Below are 25,849 nucleotides of genomic sequence, written 5' to 3'. Positions count from 1 at the left end.
CAAATCAACTAAAAATGCGTTCATATCAAGCAGCCTCTAGTTTCAGACAAAATGAAGCAAGCCTACTACCTCATACCATGCTATTTCTGATTTCTATGAAGAACAACAGTTAGATGATCTTTTATTCCAAATCATGTAGGATGAGCTTCCCTTCAGTAATATCTTTAGAAGAACTACTTTATGTGGTTCTGTTGTTGCCTGGTGCTCTCCTCAGTTCCATTTAAGTAACGCAAAACATCACTGTGAATTTCTGGATGCTACCCTTTACACTTGGATAAGAAAAAAAGGAGTATACATGAGTTAATGTAGCTGGATGTATACTCACTGTGTAATGGCTAGCTGGAGTTTTGAATTGTTGCACCAAGTTTGATTCTTTTTTGTTTTGTTGCAGCCCACAGTGCAGACTTTGAAAGTGGATAAAGTTGAAACCGGAAGCTCTCCAGAGAAGAAAGGTAATAGTTTTATTTCCTCCTTGGTCCTTATCAGTAATTGTGGAGAATCAAATCTTAGTTCTGATATACTTCCCTCTATAGTGTTTTCTGTCTTTTAAGTAAATTGCATATTCTGATTTCCTGGGAATCATGGGTTTCTGATGATTAAATACACTCAGTGACATAGGTCTTGAGATTATGTCAGTGGTTTGTTAACAGTTTTATGTGGAAAGTAGATTAGACTATTTAAATTACATGAAATAATATAATTTTTCTTTTCTTAGTAGAATAAAGTTCTGATAAAGAAATAATGATTGGAGCCTGAGAGCTCTGTTTGTCATGATTTTCCACATGCAGATCTGGGATTTTACAGTGAAATCATTCATCTTTAATGTGTTTTCCTAATGGTATATCAACTTCGGCAAAATAAAACAAGTGCTACAGTAGAGTCTTAACAGCAGGTGTTTTCCAGTGACAAAATGCCAAATCTGGCTACTGAATTCAATAGGACTGTATTTTATATTTGAGGGTGGGTTTTTTTTCCTGTTGGAACAAAAACTCTTGTTAAAAATTTCATAAAACAGTAGAATTAAAAAGAATGCACTGGAGTAGTAGACCAGTCAACAACAAGAGATTTTAAAGATTAACTTAAGAAGTAAAATACAATTGGTTAAAATAGGCAAGTAATGAGTTAAGGGCAGCCCAAATGTGTATTTTCTTGGGGTGCTTTTGATTTTTATTAAGATAGGGTAAAGAAAACATCTCTTATCAAAACAAACTGTACATTGAGGCAAGAAAGGAGGTGTCAGAGTGCTTGCAGGATGCTCACACATCACAGGAACTCTGGGTTTTTAGTGGAAATGTGCTTGGGTACAATGCTTCTTGCCTGCCTGCTTGAAAAAGCAGCAGCACTGTGGGGGAAGATGTTCATGCAGTCTCCTGCTTTACCAGGCTCTGAAAAGCCATCACCTGTGACAGGTCATTCTGCTCTGTGCCTTACAGGCACAAGAAAAAATTGACCACTTGCTCAAATGAAACCTGTGGCTCAGCCTCAGGCAAGGAAAACCCAGCAAACAACATTAGTATTTCTGCTGCAAATCGGAGAATCACCTGTATGCTTACCAAGTAGGAACATCATCTCTACTCTTACTGCAAATTATTTCAGTTTTATCACTTACCTGCATGCTGTCACTGCTCAGACTCCACACAGGCATTCACATGTTGCTCTTCTGGGGGAGGCAGTGGTCGCTATGGAGCCAGATGCTTCCTAGATGCCTCTGGAGGCCCCTGCTGACCAGTCCATTCCTCATCTGAAAGAGTAAGCACTGTGTGATGCTGCATAACTAAAAAAACCATTGTGGCCTTTGAGCCATAATTTATCAATAAATCCGGTTTAGCATCTCAGTTTCTGAGGTTAATAAGTAACAATAGCCTTTCCCAAGGAAAAAAAAGTTAATTGATGGATTACTAATAACACATCTTCAGAGCTGCATCACAATGAGAACCACAAAATTGAGTGAAAAAAAATATATATACACACAATTAAACACACACATGCAAGCACACACAGTGTCATCTGCCTTCCATATGAAATGCACAGCAGCTCTCAGTGCTAAAATTTTCAATTAATTATTTATGTCATGAATTATACCTCCTTCTCTCCTCCTGGACTATCCAATTGCCCATTTCCAGTTTTGTTTTCAAAGATTTATTATTCTGATTTATTCACTGTGTAGCTTGTTAAACATTTCCCCTTCTTTTTCTCCATAATATGTAACATTCATCTTGTTTTGTGGTAGCACCTATCCATCCACCCACCCTAATAGGGGCTCCCAGCATGGTGAAACTGTGAACAGTACAATTGTTACCCAGACAGTTTACAGTTGCCTTTATGAACCAATTACAGATGTTCCAAATTTTGGATATTTATTTGCTCACTTAAGTCAAAACAGTTTCAGCCCCTGAGTACATGATGCACAGCTTCAAAGATTGGCTGCAGACAAATCAATAATTTGGTTTTAAAAGGAATCACGTACCCAGAAGAATTTTCCGTATTTTGGACTTTAATTGCTCTCTTTCAATTAACTGGCTGTCCTAGTACTTGCTAGGCATTCATGTAATTTTCAGCATTTAAATCCCAAGTCCCTTTTTTTATATCTGTGCTTAGTATTTCTGTATCATGTAAGTTTTGAGAGCAAAAATTCTTGTATTGAAAGAGTTTTAACTGTTCTTCTGGCTGGGAATTGTTATGCTTTAAATCACGACAGAGATTTACAGTTGCGATAGGTGGAACTGCAGGCATCCAAAAAAGAATTGTTATCTATAAGCAGAGAAGTCAGTATTCACATACCTTAGTAAATAATATCCCAGGAATGTCATCTCACTTCCTCTGAAATCACAACCAGTAATACCCTCTAAGAACAATAGCACTAAAACTGTCCTCGAGTTAAAAATAATCGTTTTGCCTGTGTGTGGAGCACGGAGTCTCAAGAGCTCTTTGGCTGGGTAGCAATATTTTACCTCTAATGACCTCAAACCAGAGCCAGCCATTTTTGCAGGCTCTACAGAACACTGTGGTGCCATGAATTGCACCCGGAGGTAGCTGCCTGCCTTTACCTGAGCACATCCCTCTCTGTCAGCTCCTGCACCATCCAAAGGCTTGGGCAAAATATAGTGAGGTTTCTGGGTTTTCTTTACTAATTTTGGCATTTTTAGTTAGATTCTCTGACTTTTGGAGTCTCTGCATCTTCTGCAGCAGAAGAGCACATGTAGATTGCTGAGATTGTGGATTTTTTGGTTTGTTTTGTTTGTTTTTTTTTATTGAGGTGTTGCAGTGGAAGGCAAATGATCCTGTAGAAAGGAAGAAGTCAGGGTGTGGTGTGCAGACCCTTTGGCAGAGGCTTGCCGTGAGCGAACCCGGATACTCTGCGAGTTGACAGAGTGGGAGGTAAGTGGCAGTTACTAATGGCAATTAGCAGAGGTCTGGGCAGCTATGTGTCCCTGAAGACATGAGCTCTTTTAGGAGATGCGTCTTTACAGTGATGCTGATTGTCACTCTGCAGAATATGACAGTTTGCATCCCTCCTCTGAGGCTTTGCTGTCAGATTTATGTAGCAATCTTGTGGAAAAAAAAGGAGGTTTGATTTTATTTTTGCTCCCCAAATCAGTTGAAGTTAAGGAAGGCATGATTACTGTCCGAGAAACAGTGAAACTGCTGTTGGTAATAACTTGTTTAATCCTTGTGCATCCCTTGACGTTTTTACAACCAATGTGACAAAAAAAAAAAGGGGGGGGGGGGGAAGAGTTTGGGGTTTGGTTTTAAATGGCAAAGGATACTTTCCGCCTCTTTGTTGCAGCTCCCAGGTGAGAGTGAGACAAACTCCCCTTTCTTCCCCGACCGTGAAACCGGCTTCTAATCAAAACGCAAGGAGGGAGAAGGTGAGGGGCTGTAAGACCATATGCCAAGAACTGCAGGAGGGTTTAACGAGTCCCATTTCTCACGCATCCCTGACCACCTTTCCAGTCCTCTCACCCGCGCCTATTGCTCTTGGAATGTTCCCCCCAACCTCCCCGTCCCTCTCTCTCTCCCACCATACCCCATCCCCTCCGCTTCCCCGAAGTCACCCCATCCCCACTGCCCAGCAGGATCGCACTTCCAAGATGGATGTTGAAAAGCTCTTCGCAGCACGGCACAAAGCCGGACGGCTCTGCCTGGGGCTGGCTGGGGAGGGGGGGGGGACGACAACGGGAACGGGACCTCCTCCCTGGGGATGTCGACCGGGGCTCCCCCGCGGGCCCGCCCCTCCGCGGAGCTGCGCGGGGACGGGGCGGGGCGGCCGACCCCCCGGGGAACCCCTGCCCGCCCTGGCGGCACCAGCGAGACGCTCCTGCGCTCCTCCGCCCCTCTCTGCTCCGCGGTGCTCCGCGGTCCTTCTGTAAACTTTTGCCGCCGCGCAGCCGCTCCGCCGTTCTTCCCGAGAGGCGAAGTCGGGCCGTGCCCTCGCCCCGGGCGGTGGCGGGTGCACTGGAGGGACTCTCGGCTCCTTTTTGCCTGGTTTTGATTGGTTTTCCACCTTTGTTTTTTTTTGGGTTTTTTTCCTTTTCTTTTTCTGAGGGGAGGGGGGCGGGAAGGGAAGGCAAGGCGCTATAAACCACCAAGGGACGTGAGTGACACAGTCCTCGTTTCAGCCCGTCCCCACCGGAGCTCGGGGGTCTGTTAAGTGAGCCCTCCACCCGCTAAAAAAGAAGCTCATCATTCCCCTCGGGAGGGACAAGGACTGGACGGCACCGCACGCTGAAAGGTAAGGCACCGGGGGGCGAGGGAACAGGGCCGCCGGCGCAGTCCTTCCCCAGTTGCCGTCGGGACGGGTGGAGGGCTCGGTGCACCCCCGCCTGTGGGACCTTTGCTTCAGCCTCTCGTCCCGGCACCGCTCCGTCCGCGGCTTTTGCGGCATACTGCCTCTCGGACCTCGGCTGCCCCTCTGTTTCCCTCCACCCTCCTCCTCCCTTTTGATTTTTGTTGTTGTTTTGGTTTTTCCCTTTTTCTTGCCTTCTTTTAGCTTGGAGCCTTGGCTGCTGCTGGGAGCCCGATCTCATACTCAGCAGCTCTGAGTATGAGCTTCTTCAGCATCATACATTGTTAGGGTTTTTTTTTGGTTGGTTGGTTTTTGTGGTTTTTTTATGTTGGTTGGGGTTTTTTTGTGTTTTGTTGGGGGGGTTTTTTGTTTGGTTTTGGGTTTTTTTGAGGGGGGGGGGAAGAAAAAAGTGGCTACCAAAAAAAAGTAGATGGAAAACTTAACAGTAGAATGCAAGTGTTTTTTATTTCGGCGGTGCTGGGACAATGGCTACAGAGTGTTATTTAATCACTTGCAGATATATAACTTTTCTGTATTTAAATCTTCACAGTTAAAGGCTAGTGCAGATCTTTGAAATTCAGCGATTCTCTGAGTGGTTTTTGTTCTGGATGGGTTTAACACTTGAGGTGTGACATGCCCTGATTTCTCAGACTGGTTATCTCAGTGGCAGGGGATGAGTGTGGTTGTGTCTGTGCTGTGGTGCCCAGGGCTGCTCTGGAATTGATCCCTGTGGGCACCTCTGTGAGCAAGGCAAGGCTGAGTTCAGAGAGCAGCTTGGGAAGCTTATAACATCCCTCGGATTTTTCCCCCCCACTGAAGGATCTGGTTAACATCTAATTAAGATCTTTAATCAAAACCCTTAAATAATATTGCTGTTCTTGAAGCTGAGCTGCAGGAGGAGAGCTCAGAAAAGAGGGGAAGGTCCCCACAGCTCTCCCTGGCTCAGCTGGCTGTTTGCAGGCAGATACTAGGAGATGTTCAGTGACACCGATGTGGCACCGTGTCTCTCTCAGAGCATCCTACAGTCAGGCTCCACTGGCAGCCCCATCCAGCACCATTTTAGGATAGGCTCTCAACCTAGGTGCACAGATTTTATGCTTGGTTGAGCCGATGGAGTTGTATCTGTGTAAAACTGGAAGAGAGGAGAGCAATTTGAGGTCAGTTCCTCTCTGGTTATCTGTCTGCGAGTGATTTATACATCAGTCAACCTGGCAAGGCACTGCTGGTGTGACTGTGCCCTGGTTTCTATGAAAATAGTGTTTGGGTGTTAGACAGCATCAGCACCCTTAGCTTTGTTGAAAGGGAGTGCGGAGAAAAACATTGCCATTTCTCTGCAGCCTACTAGGAAAACTGCTGATTCTTAGCTATTTTAGGAATGGAATTTTGGATTGCTTCTTGTCAGGAGTGCCTCATCTTCTCAGCCTTGCTCTCCTAAGTCGTAGCAAAGCATATACCTGCAAGAGGAGAGCTGCCGAGGTCAGCTTTCCAATGCCAGTAAAAGTCTCTATGAGTACATAATGTCTAGAATTTAAAACTCATTAGTGTTTGACGGAGAAGAGGACTTGTTAAAACACTGAGAGATTTTTGTACTGTGCTTTAACCTTTAAAAATGTGATGAAGCAAAAATGTGCAGTAGTGCATCACTTGCTGGTATTGCATTTGGTGTCCCAGCCCTGTGTTTCAACCTCTTGTAAGAACGATGTGTGTTCTTGTGGATTTTCTGTGTCAGCAGATGATGACTGCCTCTTAATTTGAAAGACTTTTCTAATAAATCTGAAAATATCCCTTCAAGCTTGTCATGTTTCTGTGATGAGGACCATGGGCGCATCATGCTGTCCCTGCTTCTGCACTGTCCCAGATAGAAAACCCATTTGTTTTCCTGCTGTGGGTGGGCACCACAGCATGTCACAGAATTGTCACAGTTGGAAATCACCTCTAAGATCACTGTGTCCAACTGTCAACATTCCCTGCAAATAAAATGTACTAATATCTGTGTTGCCCACTGGAATATGTCCTGAATTGCATCATCTACATGGTTTTTAAATACCTCCAGGGATGGTGATTCTCCACCTGCCTGGGCAACCCATTCCAATGCCTAACTGCTTTCTTGGTAAAGAAATTCTTTCTCATATCTAGTCTAAACCTCCCCCGGTTCGGGGAGGGCCAGCAACTTTGGGCCATTTCGTCTAGTCCTATCATTTTTCACTCGAGAGAAGAGGCTAACACCCAGCTCCCCACAAACTCCTTTCAGGTACTTGTAGAGAGGAATAAGGTCTCTTCTTTCCAAAGCCTCCTATTCTGCTAATCTCTCCTTTCAGTGAGGTGATCTGATGCGATGCCATGCGATGCATGCTTCAGAGGAGCTGGCTGGTCTCTGACACCAGCTGCACCTGCAGAGGTGGCACACTTGTGATGTGCTGCTGGCATCACTGGGCAGCAGGTTACCTCACACCCCAGCTTCCCTGGGGGAGGTCAGGTTTGGGTGACTTGAGTGCTTCACAAGGTAATTTGAATGCCGTATGGGTTGCTGAGCCCACAGAGATTAAATCAATTTTTTAATTTTAAGAAGGTTGTCATTGAGGTGAGGCAGTGCTATGCAGGAGCACCCTGCGTGCCTGTTTTGTTGTGGATGACTACTCGGAAACACCAAGGAAAAGCACTTAGGTTTCCCCAGTGTTTATAAATACAATATGGTGCGAACTGTCAAGCAAGCTGTTCCAAATCACGTAACGCCTGTGCTGCCTTCCCTGCTGTGTTCCAATGCCTTCCCCACAGACTTGGTGTTCATCTGATGTTTAGAGCTCCCGGCACACAGCTCTGGCCCATCTGCTGCAGTTTTTTCAGCTCTCCTCCTCCTGCCAGCTGGGCTGGGGACATGGCACTGTGGGCACCAACCCTGCCTGCATGGTGAGAGCCCGGGCTGCCCCTGAGCATCCTCTCTTCTACACCAAAACTGCGAGTAGAGGCAGAAACTCTCTCTTCAAGTCTGTCCTCCTGACATTCCCTGAAGATGAAGGGATAAACCCCCCTTCTAGGAGGTGCCCAGAGAGCTGAAGGTGGGGACAGGTGGACTAATGGTGTCTGGGGGCTAACCTTGGCTGCACAATGGGGTTGGAAGCCTCCAGCTTCATGGTGGCCTTCCATTCCTCATCCCATGGTTTTGGTAGGGCTGGATGGAGCCTGTTGGCTGGACATTTCACTCTGAAGTGTGCCAGGGTCTTCTGCTTTATTATATATAAAAAGATGAGATGTTTAATAAACTCAGACTCTGCTTTTGCTTTTATAATTTATGTTCTGAAAGACTGGTAGTAAACAGTTTATTAAATAGAAATCGTGTTTTATTCCTGCAATTACATTTCAAGCTGGTACCAAATGGTTTTGTAGGAGACCACCTTTTATGCTTCCTATAGCAGTTTAAAAGATTGCTAGAAAAATAATCCAGAATCTAAGAAGGTTTGGATAAAGACAAGCCAGGACTCTGCAACAGGGTATGTAGTGCTTTTATGCAGCCAAGCAGCAGATTTTACCACAGAACATCTGGGCACTGGCTTGAGTTACAGCACAGATTTTAGTGGGATAACAAGTCTTGTTTGGCTCTGCATTCATTTTGAAGTCACTAAAGTTTATATGAATAATAAAACCGTAAGCCTATTGCTTCACTATTTTCAAGGGTCTCCTTCGGGTTCTTGCATCTCTTAAAAGCCAGTTTATTTTGTTTTCCTAAGTGGATATTTATCCTTTTTGTCCTCAGCTTGCTTTCGCAGGAGGCAGATTTCCTAATTTGTGCTGATGGACACCCCAGTGATGGTGGGTTCCATTTGGCCTTGCTGAATGTGCACGTTTTCTAAATTAAGGGCAAGCTAATGAAAACTGCACATTTCTCGATCAGTGCATTCAAGGGAGCTGATACTATGAATGTGGAAGACTGTGTAGCTGCTCTGGGCTACCAGTTCAGCCTGCTGTGAGATTTAAAACATGAGGGAGGTTTTGTTCTTTTTCTGTTTGATTCTAAAGTGGAGAGGAGAAGGGTGGACCTAGCTGAAGGAGGGAAAGACCTCCTCCTTCGTGCAAGAAAACAAGTTCGCAATCCTGTACAGTAGGGCACAGATACTGGTGAGAATGCCCAGTATCTTCCACTAATTATCTATCAAGAAATGCATGTTTGCAGTGTGAGGTGTGTGACAGAGTGTATAGACAGCCCATGAAACTAACATTTATCTTGCTTGCGGAGATCTGGTGTGGTACCAAATGCTGTTGAGCTCTATATTTTGGTGTCCCTGACTGTACAAGTAAGGTTGCAGGAGAATAAATCAGAATTATATTAAATGGAAAGAATATATTAGGTAAGACCAGCAGGAAGAGACTCGAGTACTGCTTGAGCTCTGCAAAATAAGAAGGGGTGCAGTGAGTGGGCATCACCTCAGAGAACAGGCAGAGTATGGAAGTGGCGTTCGCCATGCTTCATTTTGCACTGTGACTGGGAGTACACTACTTCTCTGACAAAAATCTTCATGAGATCAAGCAGGGATAGTTTCTGCCTGAGAAAACAATTCAAATAAGCTAGTGCTCATGGGTAGATGTTAGGAGCTTTGAAGGCTGAGATGCTATGTTTGAAAACTTCAGTAAAGATGTCATTAGTAGAGGAAGTATTTGCCCTTAGATTGGGAATTAGGTCAGGGTAATAAATCATAACTCCAGGAGCACATACAGCTGGAAATAAATTAAGAGAGAGAGTAAATATTAAAAGAGGTTTGTTCTTTTTGATTGAATTTTCTAATATGCAGTATGCAAAGACACCCACTGAACAGGAGAAAGATAAATGTTATCACACAGCTGTAATAGGTCTGTTGTCACAGACCCAATCCTAGTGAGTGCATAGGTGACTTTGCACCCTGGGGAGCACATCAGTCATGCAGGACACATTGGAAGCAGGCAAAGTGTTGTCTTTTTCAGTTGATGTGTGGGGTAGATGATACTGTAACTTCACCAAAACATGATCGTCTGGGGGACATTTTACAGAATGGATTTAAAAGCCACCCAAGTAATGAGCAACACAAGCAGTGTGAGAACCTAACCCTCAGTCCATGACTAGACCCATAAACAAAAGCATACCAAAGCATACCAAAGGGATGCAGATGAATCAGTGGGCACTATTCTGCACAGGGGTGAGTGCTCCAGTAAATGCAACATTTTCAGCATTTCCCACAGACTGCTGAAGAGCATCTGGGTTTGCTGGGGTTTTGAATCAAGTGGTGACTGCTCTGGTTTTTGGGTAATTAAATTCATTAGTTAGAGAGATGTTTGTTGCTTGTGTGACAGCTGAGATAAGAAGCAGTGGGTACTTACTGCAAGCACCTGGAAGTATAAAAAACAAAGGGCAATAATTTATCTTTCCTACTTCATTCCCCACTCCGTGCGTCCGGATATGAGTGCCCCTCCAGTGTGACCCTCGCACGCTCACAATGTGACACACTACTGAGGCCGACCCTTTCCTTAGATTTAAAGGGGAAAAGCATTGTTTGCCTAACTAAGCATATTCTATTTATTTATTTATTAAGGAAAAGTCACTTTAAAGGGGCTGAAACTTTACTAGGAAAAAGTATTCTTGTAGAGGAAAAAGTATTCTTTTAATCTTTCTCACTTTTAACTTGCTCAGTACCATAACAGAGCAGCTACAAAGGCTGGTGGGGAGGTGGGCAGGAGGTGTGATGGCACGGCTTTGCATAAGTCTGCAGTTTGGCTTCTTTGCATAAGTCTGCAGTGATTGCTCAGTAGGGTAGATGAGTTTTACCAAACAATCAGAGTCTGGTGAAGATGTGATCTCTCTCTCACTACTTTGTTTAGCTGCATCAGATTTACCGCTAATTTGTTTATAGTCAAACAGTCTAAATGTGTCTCAGCATTTTGAAATCCAGAAACCTGATGCAAATTAAGCAGTTTAGAGATCAGGATGATGGTGGTGAGGGAAAGCCAAGTGTCTTGGAGCTGCCAGCTGGTCTCTGGATGTGAAGGAAAACATCAGTGAGCAGCATTAGCAGTTTCTAGTCCCTGTTCTTTTTCTTCTTCTGGCTACTAAATCTGCATTTAATTCCCTGTGGGCTTTTTCTCCTGGGTATGAATTACTTACTTGACTATGATTTGTAGGACTAATAGGATCTTACCCTTATTTGGAGAAGACCCTAGGGGCACTTTCAAACTGATTTTTCAGTAATGAGAAATATTGAATGAAAATCTAATAGTCCTATGGGGTATTAAAGTTACAGTTTTGCAGGAAAGATTTAATCTCAATCAATTAAAACTTTAATAATCCTGTTACAGTACAATAGTTGAAAAAAATTAATACCAGGAAAAATAAGTAGGCTTTAAGATCCATTCACATCATGTCAGCAAGTCTAACGTAACATTTGAATTAAGCAGGTATGTCAAAGCAAGAGGATAAAACATCTTTTGCAAGTGTGTGATAGCAGACTGGCTGGCTCAGGGAAAGAAAAGGTGCTATGTAATTTATGGAGCACATTCTAATTCACACTTATTCACGAAAAAGCAGTTGTGCAGTGTTTATAAGAAAATCCAGGCAATTAAGGCTTTAACTAGAAAGTGCAAAATTCGTACCCATCAGTGAGATGTACTCCCAGCAGGCCAAAACAATCTCCCGCTTCAACCTTTTGCTCGTTGGGGTTGGGTCTGTGTCCATCCCCATCTAACACAACAGGCATGGCCAGTGTGGGTTTTGTTCAAAAATGTTCATGTGTGGAGTGAAGTGGGACCCAGAGGCATCATCCTCACAGGCAGAGTCCCCCCACCCGGTTCCAGCCCAAGTCACTTGAACTTTCTGAAATGCCTTGAGGCAACAAAGCACCACTGAGCCAATACTTGTTTGAATTGACAGCTTTTTGGGGTTTACAGAGCAATATTAAGGGAGATGTTGAAATGACACTTATGCCTTTAGCAGTAATCTTCATCTTGTGGCCATTTCTAGTCGCTAGCAAAGGGATACCCCCGGAAGTCAGCACTGGGTCCCACGCCACAGCTCTTGCCATGCCTTGCCACTGTGGGAAGGGAAATTACCCTGGCAGCCATCTCTGAATGCACGAGTTTCTTTCTTTTTCCCTTGCTTTCTTTTTCCCCTGCTTTCTTTTTTCCCTTCTTTCTCTTTTTCCCGTCTTTTTTCCTTCTTTCTTCTCCTTGCTGTCAACTGCACATGTATGGTTACCATAAGAGGACCTTGAAGGTTTTGGGATTGTTTGGATGTTCATTCACCCATTACAATCTGACCTATCCACCCATATATTTTCTCTCTGCTTTTGTTCACAGTAACTAGATAAAGGACTAACCTTTTGCCTACCAGCCTGGACAAATAAACACTGGCCCAGCAGTAGAGTGGAGATGAAATGTCCCCTTTCTAGAATCTGTTTTTTGACATCCCTTATCACAGCTCTGCAGTTAACCTCAGCAGGGTTGAAGCTCCTGCAGCAAGTCCCTTCAGAGCACCCATATTTTTGTAGTTGGGAAAGACTTCAGCTTGATCATGACTTAGAAAAGCCAGGAAGTCTTTGTTAGAAGGCCACCCTGGAGACTGGCAGCTCCCAGACATGCTACTGTCCTGTTTTGGGATGGTGGGATGGTGGCTGGCAAGCTGTAGTTGGACTCCTGGGGTCTTGTAACCTCTTCAGACCGATGCATCTCTCAGCTCTGACCGTGGGCCCACCTGTGGCAGCAATCTCTGTGGCTATGCTTCACCATCTCTCTGGCCATAAATCATTTGGAGGGTTTGCTGCTGTAATTTTTCTTAGTGGTGAGAGTGAGGATTAAGAAATAGGGGTCGGACCCTCCACCCATGGGTCTGGGTGGGATAGATCTCCCACACCTAGCCCTGCAAAGGTCAGACAATTTCTGGAAACACAAGTTTGGGTTTTCTCTGGAGGTGGTGGGAAGTGTTAGGCACTGTGGGGGGTGTCTGCAGGTGGCTGCATCAGGAAATGTGGAGCGGACAATCTCCTTCGCTCAGTTTTCACTAGCTTACTCAGTTGCCCTTTGTTAGGTACCTGTGTCTTTTTTAAAGCAGGATGCCAAGGAAATAAGTATCAGTGGGCAAAATGTAGCTAGACTGAGCATTCCTGCTTTTTCAAATCCCTACCCATGTAGAAGTGAGCTTGAGAAGAGGCAGTTTTCAGAACACACCACTGCAGTGGTGAAGCTGATGGTCCTGCCTACCATGTGGTTCACTTGTGGTGGGGCCATCTTGTGCTCTCAGCCACTGCAGACTCTGAGGTATCCCCAGAGCTGGTGGTGTGACCAAGAAATTGTATGTGCTGCTTTCTAGGGGCAGTGAGGATAGGACTGGGGGACAATATCCATGATGGCTCTTGGGAAGTTTTTGTTGCTGTAACTGTTGCTGAGGTTTGCCAGCTCTAACTCAGAGTGTGCTGGTAGAAATATGTAAATATCAATATATTCAGCACTACATTTGATACTTTCCTTTTTCAAACACTTGACAAATGTTTACATATTTTCAGCAACCCTTTTCCAACTCAGGAAAACGAGACACAGCATCTCTGAATTACTGTGATCTGTAACAAATCATTATGAGAGAGCCCCCTAAGTGTTCATTAAGGGCTTTGTGGGGCCTAAGATTTCCTTTGTGTAAATCTGAAGGCAGATAATATTAAAACTGAATCCAACTTTGGATAGCAATTTCAATCAGAAAAAAAATTTGTATTCTGAGCATAATTAAGGAATTGGAATACTTTTTTGAAATTTTGGATGATCATCTATCAGCATAACATGTATTACTGTGGCCGTAAGTAAAATGGGCTAGATTCCTCTAATTTTGCAGAAGTCCTAGTTTCTTTGAAGTTAGGTGAGGATCTGGATTACATGAATCAGGTGTAACTACAAGCAGCACAGGGTAAGACTGGAAAAAAACCCCACCAAAAAACAAAACAAAAAACAAACAAAAAAAACCAAACCAAAAAAAAAAACCCCAAAACCCCAGAAGAGAGAACAGAACAAAATAGAAATTATTTCCCCTCTGTTCATGTAAATTCTATTTTCTCCTTGTCTCTTATCTAGTTAACTATGAGTGTGCCTGGATTGAAAAAGACAATCCAACCTTACAATTGCATTTAGTGCCAGATGCCTCCTACAGGTTTCTTCATGAGTTCCTGTTGCTGTGTGCCTTTCCTCTAAGGTGTCCCCTTCCCTTCCAGACCGCTGTGGGACACCACAGGGGTGCAGTCACTGCCCTAGGGATTGGAGAATCACTGCTCTTACAGTTGTTACTGAAGCTGTTGTCTGAGGGTTTTCTGGAGAGCTGCTGCTGTTGCTCTTCGTGCAGTTGCAGGCATTACTGGTTGTTACTGGTTAGCCTGGAAGCACTGAGAAACTCTAGGCAGTGAAAAGGAGGATAGGGTAAAATTACAAATGAAAATTTCTGAGTAGTCATTGCAGGAAAAACTGTGTGGAGGTAGGCAAGTGGCCATGAATACTAATAGGCTGGCTGTGGTTTGTAATCCTGTGTATGTGTGTAGTGCTGTGTCTGATGCTGAAGAAAATTGCGTGTCTGATGGAAGCTGAGGGAATCTGTTCGCTTAAAGGGGTTCAAAGTAGTCAGCAATTTTACCTTTTTTAAATTGTCTACCAAAAAGCAGAAGGAAAGAAGATCTTAAGCAATTCCAGTGTGCTGGTGACACAGCTCATGGTTGTTGCTGGAAGGACTGGAGGCTCCGGTCCTTTACTTTCTTCCCCTGAACAAAACACCTTGCTGGTCATGGTGCTGCCATGTGAGCAGCATTCCCAAGGCCCCAGGCAACTTTAACTCCTTCGGCAGCAGTTCATTCAGTTAATGATCTTTGTTTTTATGTTTTATTCTTCCCAAAGGTTTTTCTGCCCTTCAGCTGTAATCACTGGTGGTTTGAGGATGCAGTGGCAGGATGCATGGGCCTTGGTTCCGTTCCTGCTCTTTATCCTACTCTGACATTTAGGGCATCCCTGTCTGTCCAGGGTCTTGGCATGGGCACTTGCTTGCAATGCAATTCAGAATTATTCCAGAGAAACAGTGGGAAACTGTACGAAAAGCAAGGTGCTTGTGTTGGTTATAATTTGTAATTGTTTGTATGTGCTCCTCCCCACTTATCCCCATGCTGAAATCCATTATGGAGAGGCAGGAACTTGGACTCAGAGAGCTGTGCTGAAGGGAGAGTGACTTGGCTGAGGAAAGTAGCTATTGTTTCATGATTAAAGGAAGGGATTATATTGGGATTTCCTTGAACAAGGAAAGTCACTGCCCCACTTTTATTGCTTGTAACAAGGGGATAATAATTACACTCTGTTATAAAACACCTCCAGATCTTGTGATGAAAGATTTGTGGTAGAGCTGCATGGCATTCAGAGTTGGTTATCTTACATGGCCTGGAGTTGTGCAAACAAAGATTTATTTACCTAATCTTATTTCTTCGGCTGGGGTTCAAAGCCTGCTGAGACTATGGAAAAAATTCCCCTCTCCAAGCTGGGTGTCTGACATAAGGTTTTCCTCTGGAAAAGCTGGGATCAGTCAGCCATCCCATGATGCTTGCCCTCTCCAAGAGTGATGTCCAAACATCTGGGGATTTTGTAGAGCCTCAGTAGATGAGCAGGTATGATAGTAAGGACACAGACCAGCCCGTGCCAGGGCAGCCAAGGGAAGGGGAATGCCAGCTGGCTGCCACCCAGGGCTCCAGCACATCCCTCCTTCCCATGCTCTGCTGTTTCCTGCAAGGAGAGGGACAAAGGAACAACTGAGCATTGTAATGGAGATCACTGGGGACTCGCTGTTTGTTTGGGTTTGTCACTCACTGCTGGGTCGTGTGGGTCGAGGTGGCTGTAAAGGAGAGAAGTGCTGGTATGTGGTCTCTGATTAAAAAGAAAAGAAAAACTACTAGGCATTTCCTCAAGTGTCCCATGTGGCATCTCCTGGCTCAGATGGTTTTTGAACCATCCAGCTACCACCATCTCCAAGATGGCGATTTCCATGTAATCAGAGTTAAATCTGTTTCCACTAAAAGTGGAAAAACAAATAGGGCTCAGTTTAGAAACAAAATAGTCCATGTAAAATTTGATTTTTGATACTATGTCTCCCTGTGTATGTTTGCTTTCAACATGTCTAATTTGAGACAGCTCTGCATTTTACAATCTTATCCCTTCAGAGTTAACCTCTCCCTTAAACTGTAGTTCATTGCCACTGTTGCTCATTAAGGATTGGTGGAAATGTACCCTTACTTCTTAAACATTCTTGTTTTACATAGTTGGATTTTTTTCTCCCCTGACTACTGATTTGCTTGGGTAAAACAATACTCCTAGCAAAAGAGAATCATGGGTTGAATTGGAATTGCAAAAGGTGGTCGGTTAATCCAGGGATTATTGACAGAGTGGACTCTTAAGCACTTCAAAGGCACCATTATAGTCCATCCTGCCCATGTGTAGTGAGGGAGCTTTAATCCATGGATTACAGGTCCCTAAATGCTCTTGCCCTCCCAGTTAAAGCTGGTCCTGCCAACTAGAGCTGGTATATCAAGCCAGCCATGGTGCTACACAAAAATGTTGCTTCTTAAAATCCAAGGTACAGTGATACGCCCCTGTGTCCTTTTCAGGGCTGCATTCCTTGTCACCTGATCCTCTGTGTCCACAGGGAAAGGCTTTGGGCTGATGCACACTTCTGGCGGAGGGGTGGCTTGGGACTGTGATGGCTGTTCTCCTGGATAGGCTCCCACAGCCCAGGCACCAGGTGGGACGAGACAATAAGTTTTCAAGAGTGCTGCTCTTTTAAAAAAACCCACCCAAATGAGAAACATACCAAACATTTTCCAGATCCTTTAGGGAATGGTAAGTATTAAATGGCAGGCCTTCCCTTTTACCCTCTGGTCTCCCTGTAAACAAACAAACTCAGCAGTTCTCAGTAAATAATTTAATTTTCAAAGGTATTATTTTTTCTTGTTTGCACACTAGAAATAATTAATTATATTACAGTCAGAATTGGTAAGCACTTGTAAACTCATCTATGTCTGTGGTGATAACTTTGTATACTGAGGTGAATGTGTTTGAGTTTTATATCTCTGGAAGTGAAGTGTGTAATGGGAAATCTCACAGCCTCTTTACTTGCAGCATTCCTATGAAAAGTCAAAGAAGTCACACAGTGCCCTTTTATTATTGAAGCTGGACTTAAATTATGTCAATAAATCTACAGACTCATTAGGAGATGCAGTATGGGTAATGTAAACAGCCAAAACCACCCCCAACACACCCAAGTTTAAAAATAGGATGTAAAGAGGTAAAGTTAACCACCCATACAATAAAATGAGAAGAAATGCAACACAAAAGCACTGTGGAAGTCAGTGCCTTGAAATTATCTTCACTAAATTACAGTCATGCACTTTCCACTCTCTGTAATTAAACATTAGGGTTTATTTATTCCAGATGCGTTTGCTGCAAGCAAACCCAGATCTTTTGTTTGTTTTTTGTAAATCCTTTACTGCTCTGTGACCTGCAGTTGACAAGTAAAGCAAATTATTTCTGTAGACTGAGGCACTTGAAAATGTAAATAACACTGGCATTGCACATGGTGGATCTTATACTCGTGTTCTCTTTCCATGGAGCGTGGGTATGTTGGATGACATTGAGCCTTCCTGTGAGTCAGTTCTTGGCTTGCTGGGTGGGATTTCTGTGACAGGTAGCTCCAGGTAATTTGCTCCCTGCTGCAGAACCTGAGCCAGTTGCAAATCCCATTATCCTCTCTGTTTCTGCTTGACTTGCATTTTACCTAGGTATTTGCAGGCCTTTTGTATGGTTGAAGTTTGTTATACAAAGGTCTTAAAGGACGGATGGAGGGCCTGTGTACGTGGGATCTTACCCCACCTTTTGGAAGGTGGGGTGTAGCTCATTGCTGTAGAGAAAATAATTTCAAAAGATGGGAAGGAATTGTAACAATTGTAAAGTCTGTGATCTGATTTAACAATAATTTTCACATATGTGCTTATAGCTCAAGTTTATAAAAAGGTCAGACGGCAGCTTTTGTTTATTTATACATATTTGTTTAATTTTCTGAAGGAAAACAAAACAAAAAAATTAAACCTTTGGCAAGGAAGTAATTTTTGAAGTGTTTAAAACCAAACGCAGGCATGCACTTTGCACCTGTTGATCTATTTAGATAAATCCACCTAGGTTTATTAAATAAACCTCTTCAGAGGCATAGCTGTTTCTGTCAGTAGTGCAGCCCAGGAGCTGCTCACCCAGGGGAGACCTGCCACTGGCCTTCCAGGTTGAAATAAAAAGAAACCCTGGCCACCTGCCCTGACTCCCACTGCCCCAGCATTGGTCTGCCTGGGCTTGGCAGGCTAAACTGGATGGCTCCATCCAGGTGAAAGGTGATCTGGAAGCAGCCCTAGCTGGTAAGTGATAGGGAGCTCCTGGGTGTTCCTGTTCCCAGCCTGGTTCCCCAGTGGTCAGTCTGCTAAGGTGAAAAGAGAAGGGAGGGGGGAAAAAAGAGAAAAGGAACTAAAAACAACAACTTATTTCCTCCAGTTCCCCTCTTTCTTTTGGAAATGGAAGATTATAAAAAGCAAGTTGTGTTTTCTCAAGGACATTTTTCAGTGCTGCTTTTGGTCTAGAGCTGTGAGCATCTGCATGTGCCACCCTCGTCCCTCCAAGCTGTGGCAGGTTTTTACCTTTTGTTTTGTGTGATGCTCCTGTGTTACTGTTGGGATCTCCCACCCCTACAGTGGTGCTGGCACTATCAGCATCCTGGCATAGCTGGCATGGCCGGAGATCCCTTTCCCCTGTGCCAGGGTGGGACCATCTGTGTGGGTGGGACCTCCCCTGGGGTGCCAAATTTGTCCTGTACCCGCCGCTCTGCTCCTGCTCCATACCCAGCCTGTCCCCTGGGAACAGGGCAGGGGGTCGACTTTGTGCACAGGTTTAAGGATGGGTTAGAAGAGAGTTTGGGGAAAAAGTGAGAGGTAAGGCTGGACCATTAGAGGGCACTTTTGCAATCTTGGAGAAATAAAACAATGCTTATTATTTCACTTCGGACTGTTGACTTTGGCATTCTCTTAAATTCAGTGATAAACAGCAGGCAAATCCCTCCAGGCAGCAGGAATATATCAATAAAATATTGACTCAGAGTTTGAAAGAAAACAAGAACAACTTGTAGAAAAGGGAATAAAAAGTATTTAGGAAGCAGTACAGTCTGTTGAATAAAGAAAAATCACACGTGTTTCACATAATTTGTGTGGTTTTACAGGGCAGTGCTTAGGCCTCAGCTTGTACCTGGCTTCTGAAAATGGCACTGTCTCAGAGCAGGGCACACCAAGACAAGAAAATTGTTCATTGGGAGCTTCAAAAGGCTGGGTAGGAGAGCATGCACTCACGTGCTCACATCTAGAAAGGGCATTTTCCAAGGGACTCTGTTGAAGTCATTGCCCAGTGATGAAATTGCCCAGAAAGAAACATGGAATGAATAAATGATATTTTTTCTTTCCTCTGGATGTTTTCCATGAGTAAACAATAGAGGCTTTAGCTTAAAACTCTGCCAAATTATAATGAGTGCACTGAAAAAAAAAATCTGTTTATCAGCTGGTGTGAAAAGGTGGTATAACACTGACAACACTGTTTCCAAACTGTGAGTTTTGCATGCCACTCTGCTGGTGAGTTATCTTGCCTTGGGAAGTGCCATGCATGAAAATTGGGCCCATTTTAAGCTTCTGAGGCTGGATATGTGAAAATGAAAGCACTCAAAATCCCATTCACTTGCAAAAGAAGAAGATTATGAGACTTGGCTTTTTCATTAGCAGTTGACAGCTTCACAAGCTATTTCATGTATGGGTGGGCTGGTGCTGCCTGCCCAAGCTGAGCAGGGATCACAGATCTAACCTTAAGGTGTCATTTGTAGTTATTTTTAAGCCGAAATGTTTTTACAATTAGATACAGAAATCAGAGACAAATCTGTACCTTGTCTCTCCACTCCAGTAGTTAACAGGGACAGAAACACTGCATCTACAGGACTTTTAAAAGTGAATTAGTGAAATTATTTAAGAAGTGAAGCTTAGGCTGGGCAGCCCTGTAATAAAAAATGGTTTATTTTAATAGTGGTTACATTGCACTGGAACTGACTATGGGACTACTATACAAGACTGCAGTTTCGTGGGGTTCACAAGGAGGACGCTGTCTGCGGAAAGTGTCAGAGTTTCTTACCTAACCAAATAATCTGCTCTAACTGTTGTGATTAAGTTGGAAAGAATTTCTTCCCTCTTGGCCAATGATAATACTTGAAAAATTAATATACAGTTTGTTAGAGCACAGGGCACTCATCCTTTGCTTTGTGTGAGGGGAGGTTTCTCTTGACTTCAGTGACTCAAGTCAGCAACTATTTTGACTTATGATCTTTGCTCCTAAAGGTCAAATGTCATTAACTTTGCTGATCAGTATCAACACTCCAGTCTGAATTTGAGGAAATGTGTCTGTTGTCATCAAAAGCTCAGTCAGGACCTGGATGGGATAAATTTTGATAAACACTGGGGAATCTAAATCACAATCTAACTAGAAAGAGAAGTTGCATGTTTTAGGCAAAGCCCTTTACTCCTTTCTCTTCTGCAGAGCACTGCAGTGACCTGTAATTAAAACCTACCAAATAGTAAAGAAGCGCAAAACTGGAGACCTGTGAACTCTGGAGATGAAGTGTTTCCAATCCCACAAATGGGGAACCATGGGCAGGTGTTGCTGTCACCATGTTTTTGCCTTCCCCAGCTGCAAAATAACTTCTGGCAGCCTGGGCACTAGCAGGGCTGCCCTGCAGGGCTCCCTGGCGTGCTTGCTTACAGGGCACATGGGGCTTCTCAATGGTCTCTATGCCCACCTGGGAAGTGACTGTGGGCAAAACTCTGCCAGGTGAACCTGAAGCATTTGCTTTTGTCTTTCCTGGGGTTTTCCACTCAGGAAGGGGATAATCTGTAAATACAGGAATGTGTGGCAGTGTTGGTGGAAAGACCAATTAAACGACGATGTTAGAAGCAAAGGGACCAATATGAGGCCAAAAAATAGCCCTCTACTGGCCTTGCTGGTGCCAGAAGACTTGGCTGTCCTGCAGGTGGGTGGCTGTGTTCAGCTGTGCCAGGAGGAGTACAGACTGTGGGACACAAAGATGCCACAGCCACCTCTCTACACACAGTAGAAGGGGAGCTGGAGGCCGCAGGGATTTGGGAAGATTTTGGCAAGAGCTTGGGGTGAGAAAAGAGGATAGAGATCCCATGCTACCTGTGGTGAATTCCTGCATTCGGGATGCTGATGCTCAGTGTGAGCTTCAGCACAGACATGGTGATGAGAGGGGCAGAGACAGGCAGGGTTCTGGCCACTTGCCTCCATGAAGAGAGTGGGAGGCCGCCATGGAGCCAGAGTGGGTGGGCTGGGGAAGGGAGGGGGGTCCTGCACGGGCCTCCTGTGGCTTATTTGGGGTTTTTGGAAGGTAAATCCATGGGAGGAGAAGGGAGAAGGCTGCTGGGCTTCCCTCAGGGGTACCTCTTTCTATTTTCATGAAGTGCTTGAAGGGAAAGAGTGATTTTGTTGTGGCTTAGACTACATTACGCCACTTCTCAAGGATCTGTGTGTTTGGTATTTTTATATAAAATGTTAGGGAAAGGTCAAGTGGAGGGGGAACTCCCCCCAGTCTCAACAGCAGATACTATCTTAAAGATGAAAAAAAGAGTTTGCTATAAAGCTACAGTTAACTTACAGTGTGGTACAAGGAGCATTGCATGACCATATTCAGCCAGGTAACATGATAGAACTATTCCTACAATGAGATAAAACTGTTCCTGCCAACTCTGTTTTTTATTGTGAGTCTCCCCAAAGCCAGTGGCTAACACACTTTAGGTAATAACCTAAACCTTTTTTTCTAATTAAAAAAATATCAGCCATTTAAACTCACTATACTCATATCAGAAATTTTTTTCCCCCTCTGCTACCCCATCCTCTCTTACTAGAGACTTTACATATGAGATCCTCTACAGCAGAGAAAGGAGATTTCCAGCCTGTCCCACTGTATATGGTAGTCATTACTGACCTAGTTGTAGACATAATAGTGAAAGACCGAGATGATGAATTATTATGCCTAATTTGTAAGGGATTCTCAGCTTTTGTGTTTTGCAATTCCTGTCAGGCCTGAGGATTAAGCTCTGCTGAATTGTATGCTAATACCAATGTGCCTTGAATCTGCATGGGTTTATATTGCATCTTTTCCTAATTCCCTATTTTTATAAAGAATTCTCTATTTTTGTAAAGAATAAATGTGTGTGGTGCAGCCCTCCTCAGGTGGGAATCCCTGTCATTGCTGTAGGATGCTCCTGCTGTGTTGCCCACTGCTGCTGGTGCTCCTGCTGCTGCCACTCAGCTCCAGGCCCCAGAAGTTACCTACCAGAGATGAGGAGCTCTTCCAAATGCAGATCCGGGACAAAGCGTTTTTTCACGACTCGTCAGTCATCCCAGATGGAGCTGAAATTAGCAGCTACCTCTTCCGAGACACCCCCAAAAGGTATTTATGCCCAGTTCAAGTGAGGAGTGTGCACTCTGAATAGCTTTATTTGCTGATGTGTTTTGAAATGAAAATTGGATCCAAACCATAAAAACGCAAACGTTGATATTCTGTCTGATGAAGTAAGTAACTGTGCAAGTTTCCATCCCAGTCTGGCCTCCCCAGCTGAGGTTCTGTCCAGTTCATTTGATCTCTAGGACAAGCCCAGAGCTCTCCCAGGCCACAGAAATTCCCTGAAGCGGAGCTAATAACCATGTCTGGAGGCAAAGGGAGTGGGAAGGCAATTAGGAACTGCAGGCTTACCCCATGACAATTGTCTCTCTTCACCAGTTCATACTGTGCTTTAAAGAAGCAGTACAAGCCAGTTCTGTGTGAACTCCCCACTTTCCAACCTCAGCTCTATAGGTCAGAAAATACGAAGGTTAGACTGGGGAAGAACCTGAGACTCCAAACAGTTTGGGGAAGATCAGCATTGCCAACCTACCTCCTCATGTCACACACCTCTTCAAGCCTTCATTAGCAATAAATGTTTTACAATAAATGACATGTAGCACTTGGGGGGATGCAGCAGGACAGCTGAAGGAGTATGGAGCAATATGTGGGGCCCCTTTCTGGGGCCCTTACCTGGACATAGCACAAAATGTGTGTCCTGCTTTGAAGAGCATAAACTTAAATTCCAGGAAAGAACCTGTTTCCCTCATTTATATCTTTATAACCATTTATACTATATAGAGTTAGCAGAGGCGTAAAAAGTGAAGCTGATGGGAGGGGAGGGCAGGGCAGGGCAGGAGTCCAGAAGCCTCACTGCATGTCTTGGCAAGCAAAGACAGCTCTGCAGCACCACGTTAGTGGGGGAACTCTCCTCACCTCTTTAGTTCTCACCCACTGGCCTATTTCCCTATTCCCTCTGCACATGCTTGCCTGTTGCACACTTACGTCTGTTCCCCCAGCAAAATCAATCTTGATCATGTTAAGTCAAGTCCCTGCTGGCTGGTTGCCATCAGGTTTTACTTACATATGGGTCGGTTAACCTTCCCCTAGATATTTCTTTGTGGTTGAAGAGGACAACACTCCCTTAGCAGTGACAGTGACACCCTGCGATGCACCTCTGGAGTGGAAACTGAGTGTTCAAGAGCTGCCAGAAGAAGCCAGCGGAGAAGGTTCAGGTAACAAACCATTGTTCCTTTCTCCTGGATTTGAAGCCCCTCAGACCCATCTCTGTGTGACACCGTGTCTCACAGCAGGTCCATCTTTATGATCCTTCACTGTTTGGATCTTCAGCCCGTCCTGTTGTGCAGGAAACTGGCAAGCAGGTAGCAACATGACAACAAAAAGAGTTGTAAAAAACTAAAAGTAAGAACTGAGGTTATAGTTATAGAGGGCACTGGATGCTGCCACAACCAACTGTTTGCCCTGGGTTGCTCTGCTCCCCAGAAGCTTTGCTGGGAGCTGTGTACACATGGGGCTGGCATGGAGCTCACCCCTTTGAGTGGACTCATCTGTAGACATTGAGTTTATCTGCAGGTAAACATACAACTGCTACTGAGGAAAGAAAAGATCTCTGGCTTCCAAAGCCTCTTGCACATGTGCTAAACATCATACACACTACATTGTTTTGCAGACACGCCTATGGCCCCCAGCATATTTAGGCACAAAGCTTTAGCTTGATTCAGAGGATCCAAGCCAAGAAACAGGCAGCTCCCCTGGGGAGCTGCACAGCAGGTCCATGTTGGGTGCTTGAAGTAGTCTAGTGGAAGGTACTAGCTAGCACTTGCAAGACTCCACTAATACTGGTCAGGTAGAATTTCTTCTGCATCTGGTTTTATCCCAAGTGCCAAATCAGTTTCCCTTTCTCATTTGACAGAATTATCTTCCTCAGGAGAGAAGACCTTCCTTTCTTGCCTCATTTTTGTATTTTGCATAGAAGTGTCTCTTAAAGTTTTATTTTCTCATTTTCCCAGATCATGTCTGTAAAAATGTTTTTCTTTGCTTATAACCCAGGTGAACCAGAACCTCTTGAGCAACAGAAACATCAGATTACTAATGAAGAAGGCACAGAGCTGTTCTCTTACAAAGGCAATGACGTTGAGTATTTTGTGTCTGCTAGTTCACCATCTGGTTTGTACCAACTAGATCTGCTGTCAACGGAGAAAGATACACATTTTAAAGTGTATGCAACCACTACTCCAGAATCAGATCAACCTTATCCTGAATTACCTTATGATCCCAGAATTGATGTCACTTCTTTGGGACGTACTACAGTGACACTGGCCTGGAAACCAAGTCCCACTGCCTTCTTACTTAAACAGCCCATTCAGTATTGCATAGTCATCAATAAAGAGCACAATTTCAAAAGCCTCTGTGCTGTTGAAGCAAAGCTCAGCTCTGATGATGCCTTCATGATGGCTCCAAAACCAGGTCTGGATTTCAGTCCATTTGACTTTGCCCTTTTTGGCTTTCCGTCAGACAACAATTCTGGCAAAGGCTTCCTAAAGTCATCAGCAAAATTTGGGCGCCAAACATCTTTGAAGCTGAGAGTTGATTTGCATAAAGTTTGTATAGGGAACAAGAATGTCTTCACAGTGTCAGACTTGAAGCCTGATACGCAGTATTACTTTGACATGTTTGCAGTGAATACCAACACTAACATGAGCACCGCATATGTTGGCACCTTTGCCAGAACGAAGGAAGAGGCAAAACAGAAAACTGTAGAACTGAAGGATGGCAAAGTTACAGATGTATTCATCAAGAGAAAGGGAGCCAAATTTCTACGTTTTGTTCCTGTTTCATCTCACCAAAAAGTCACTTTCTCTGTTCATTCATGCCTGGATGCTGTTCAGATCCAAGTTAGGAGAGATGGAAAACTTCTGTTGTCACAAAACGTGGAGGGTGTGCGGCAGTTCCAATTTCGGGGAAAAGCAAAAGCTAAATATCTCATTAGGCTGAAAGGAAGCAAAAAAGGTGCTTCTATGCTGAAGATCCTGGCTACATCCAGGCCTAACAAGCAGTCATTTCCTTCTCTTCCTGAAGATACGCGAATCAAAGCCTTTGACAAACTCCGCACGTGTTCTATGGTCACGGTGGCATGGTTGGGCACACAGGAGAGAAACAAATTCTGCATCTACAAAAGGGAAGTGGATGACAATTACAACGAAGAGCAGAAGAAAAGAGAGCAGAACCAGTGCTTGGGTCCAGATACGAGGAAGAAATCGGAAAAGGTTCTCTGTAAATACTTCCACAGTCAGAACATCCAGAAAGCAGTGACCACAGAGACAATCAGAGGCCTACAGCCTGGCAAGTCCTACCTGCTGGACGTTTATGTGATAGGGCATGGTGGGCAGTCTGTGAAATATCAAAGCAAATTGGTGAAAATGCGGAAGTTCTGTTAGTGCCCTTGTACACAGAAATAAATAGAACTCTGGTCTGAACATTATCTTGCTTCTAAGTATATGGATTGACTACTTCCACAGTTGAGAAGTTGTGGCCTGTATTTGTACTGTGTAGAAAAG

General features: G+C 44.1%; 2 protein-coding genes across 2 annotated transcripts in view; both read left to right on the top strand.

Moving 5' to 3' along the window:
• Positions 1-1,723, top strand: part of TNIP3 (TNFAIP3 interacting protein 3) — a 45,757-nt gene extending 44,034 nt beyond the window's left edge. The window contains exons 8-9 of the mRNA XM_030450881.1: positions 392-452; positions 1,631-1,723. The gene's annotated coding sequence lies outside the window, so the exon portion shown is untranslated. The remainder of the gene's footprint in view (positions 1-391; positions 453-1,630) is intronic.
• A 1,583-nt stretch (positions 1,724-3,306) lies between these two features.
• NDNF (neuron derived neurotrophic factor) lies at positions 3,307-25,849 on the top strand. Its single transcript, XM_008503257.2, has 6 exons — positions 3,307-3,378; positions 3,788-3,869; positions 4,620-4,732; positions 22,146-22,340; positions 23,382-23,506; positions 24,342-25,849. The coding sequence occupies exons 4-6, from the start codon at positions 22,147-22,149 to the stop codon at positions 25,727-25,729; spliced, it is 1,707 nt and encodes a 568-aa protein (XP_008501479.1). The 5' UTR covers positions 3,307-3,378; positions 3,788-3,869; positions 4,620-4,732; position 22,146; the 3' UTR covers positions 25,730-25,849.

The sequence above is a fragment of the Calypte anna genome, chromosome 4B, assembly GCF_003957555.1.
Source record: "Calypte anna isolate BGI_N300 chromosome 4B, bCalAnn1_v1.p, whole genome shotgun sequence".
Classification (NCBI taxonomy): Eukaryota; Metazoa; Chordata; class Aves; order Apodiformes; family Trochilidae; genus Calypte; species Calypte anna.
The sequence above is the reverse complement of the archived record's forward strand: the minus strand, read 5'-3'. Positions and strand labels throughout refer to the sequence as shown.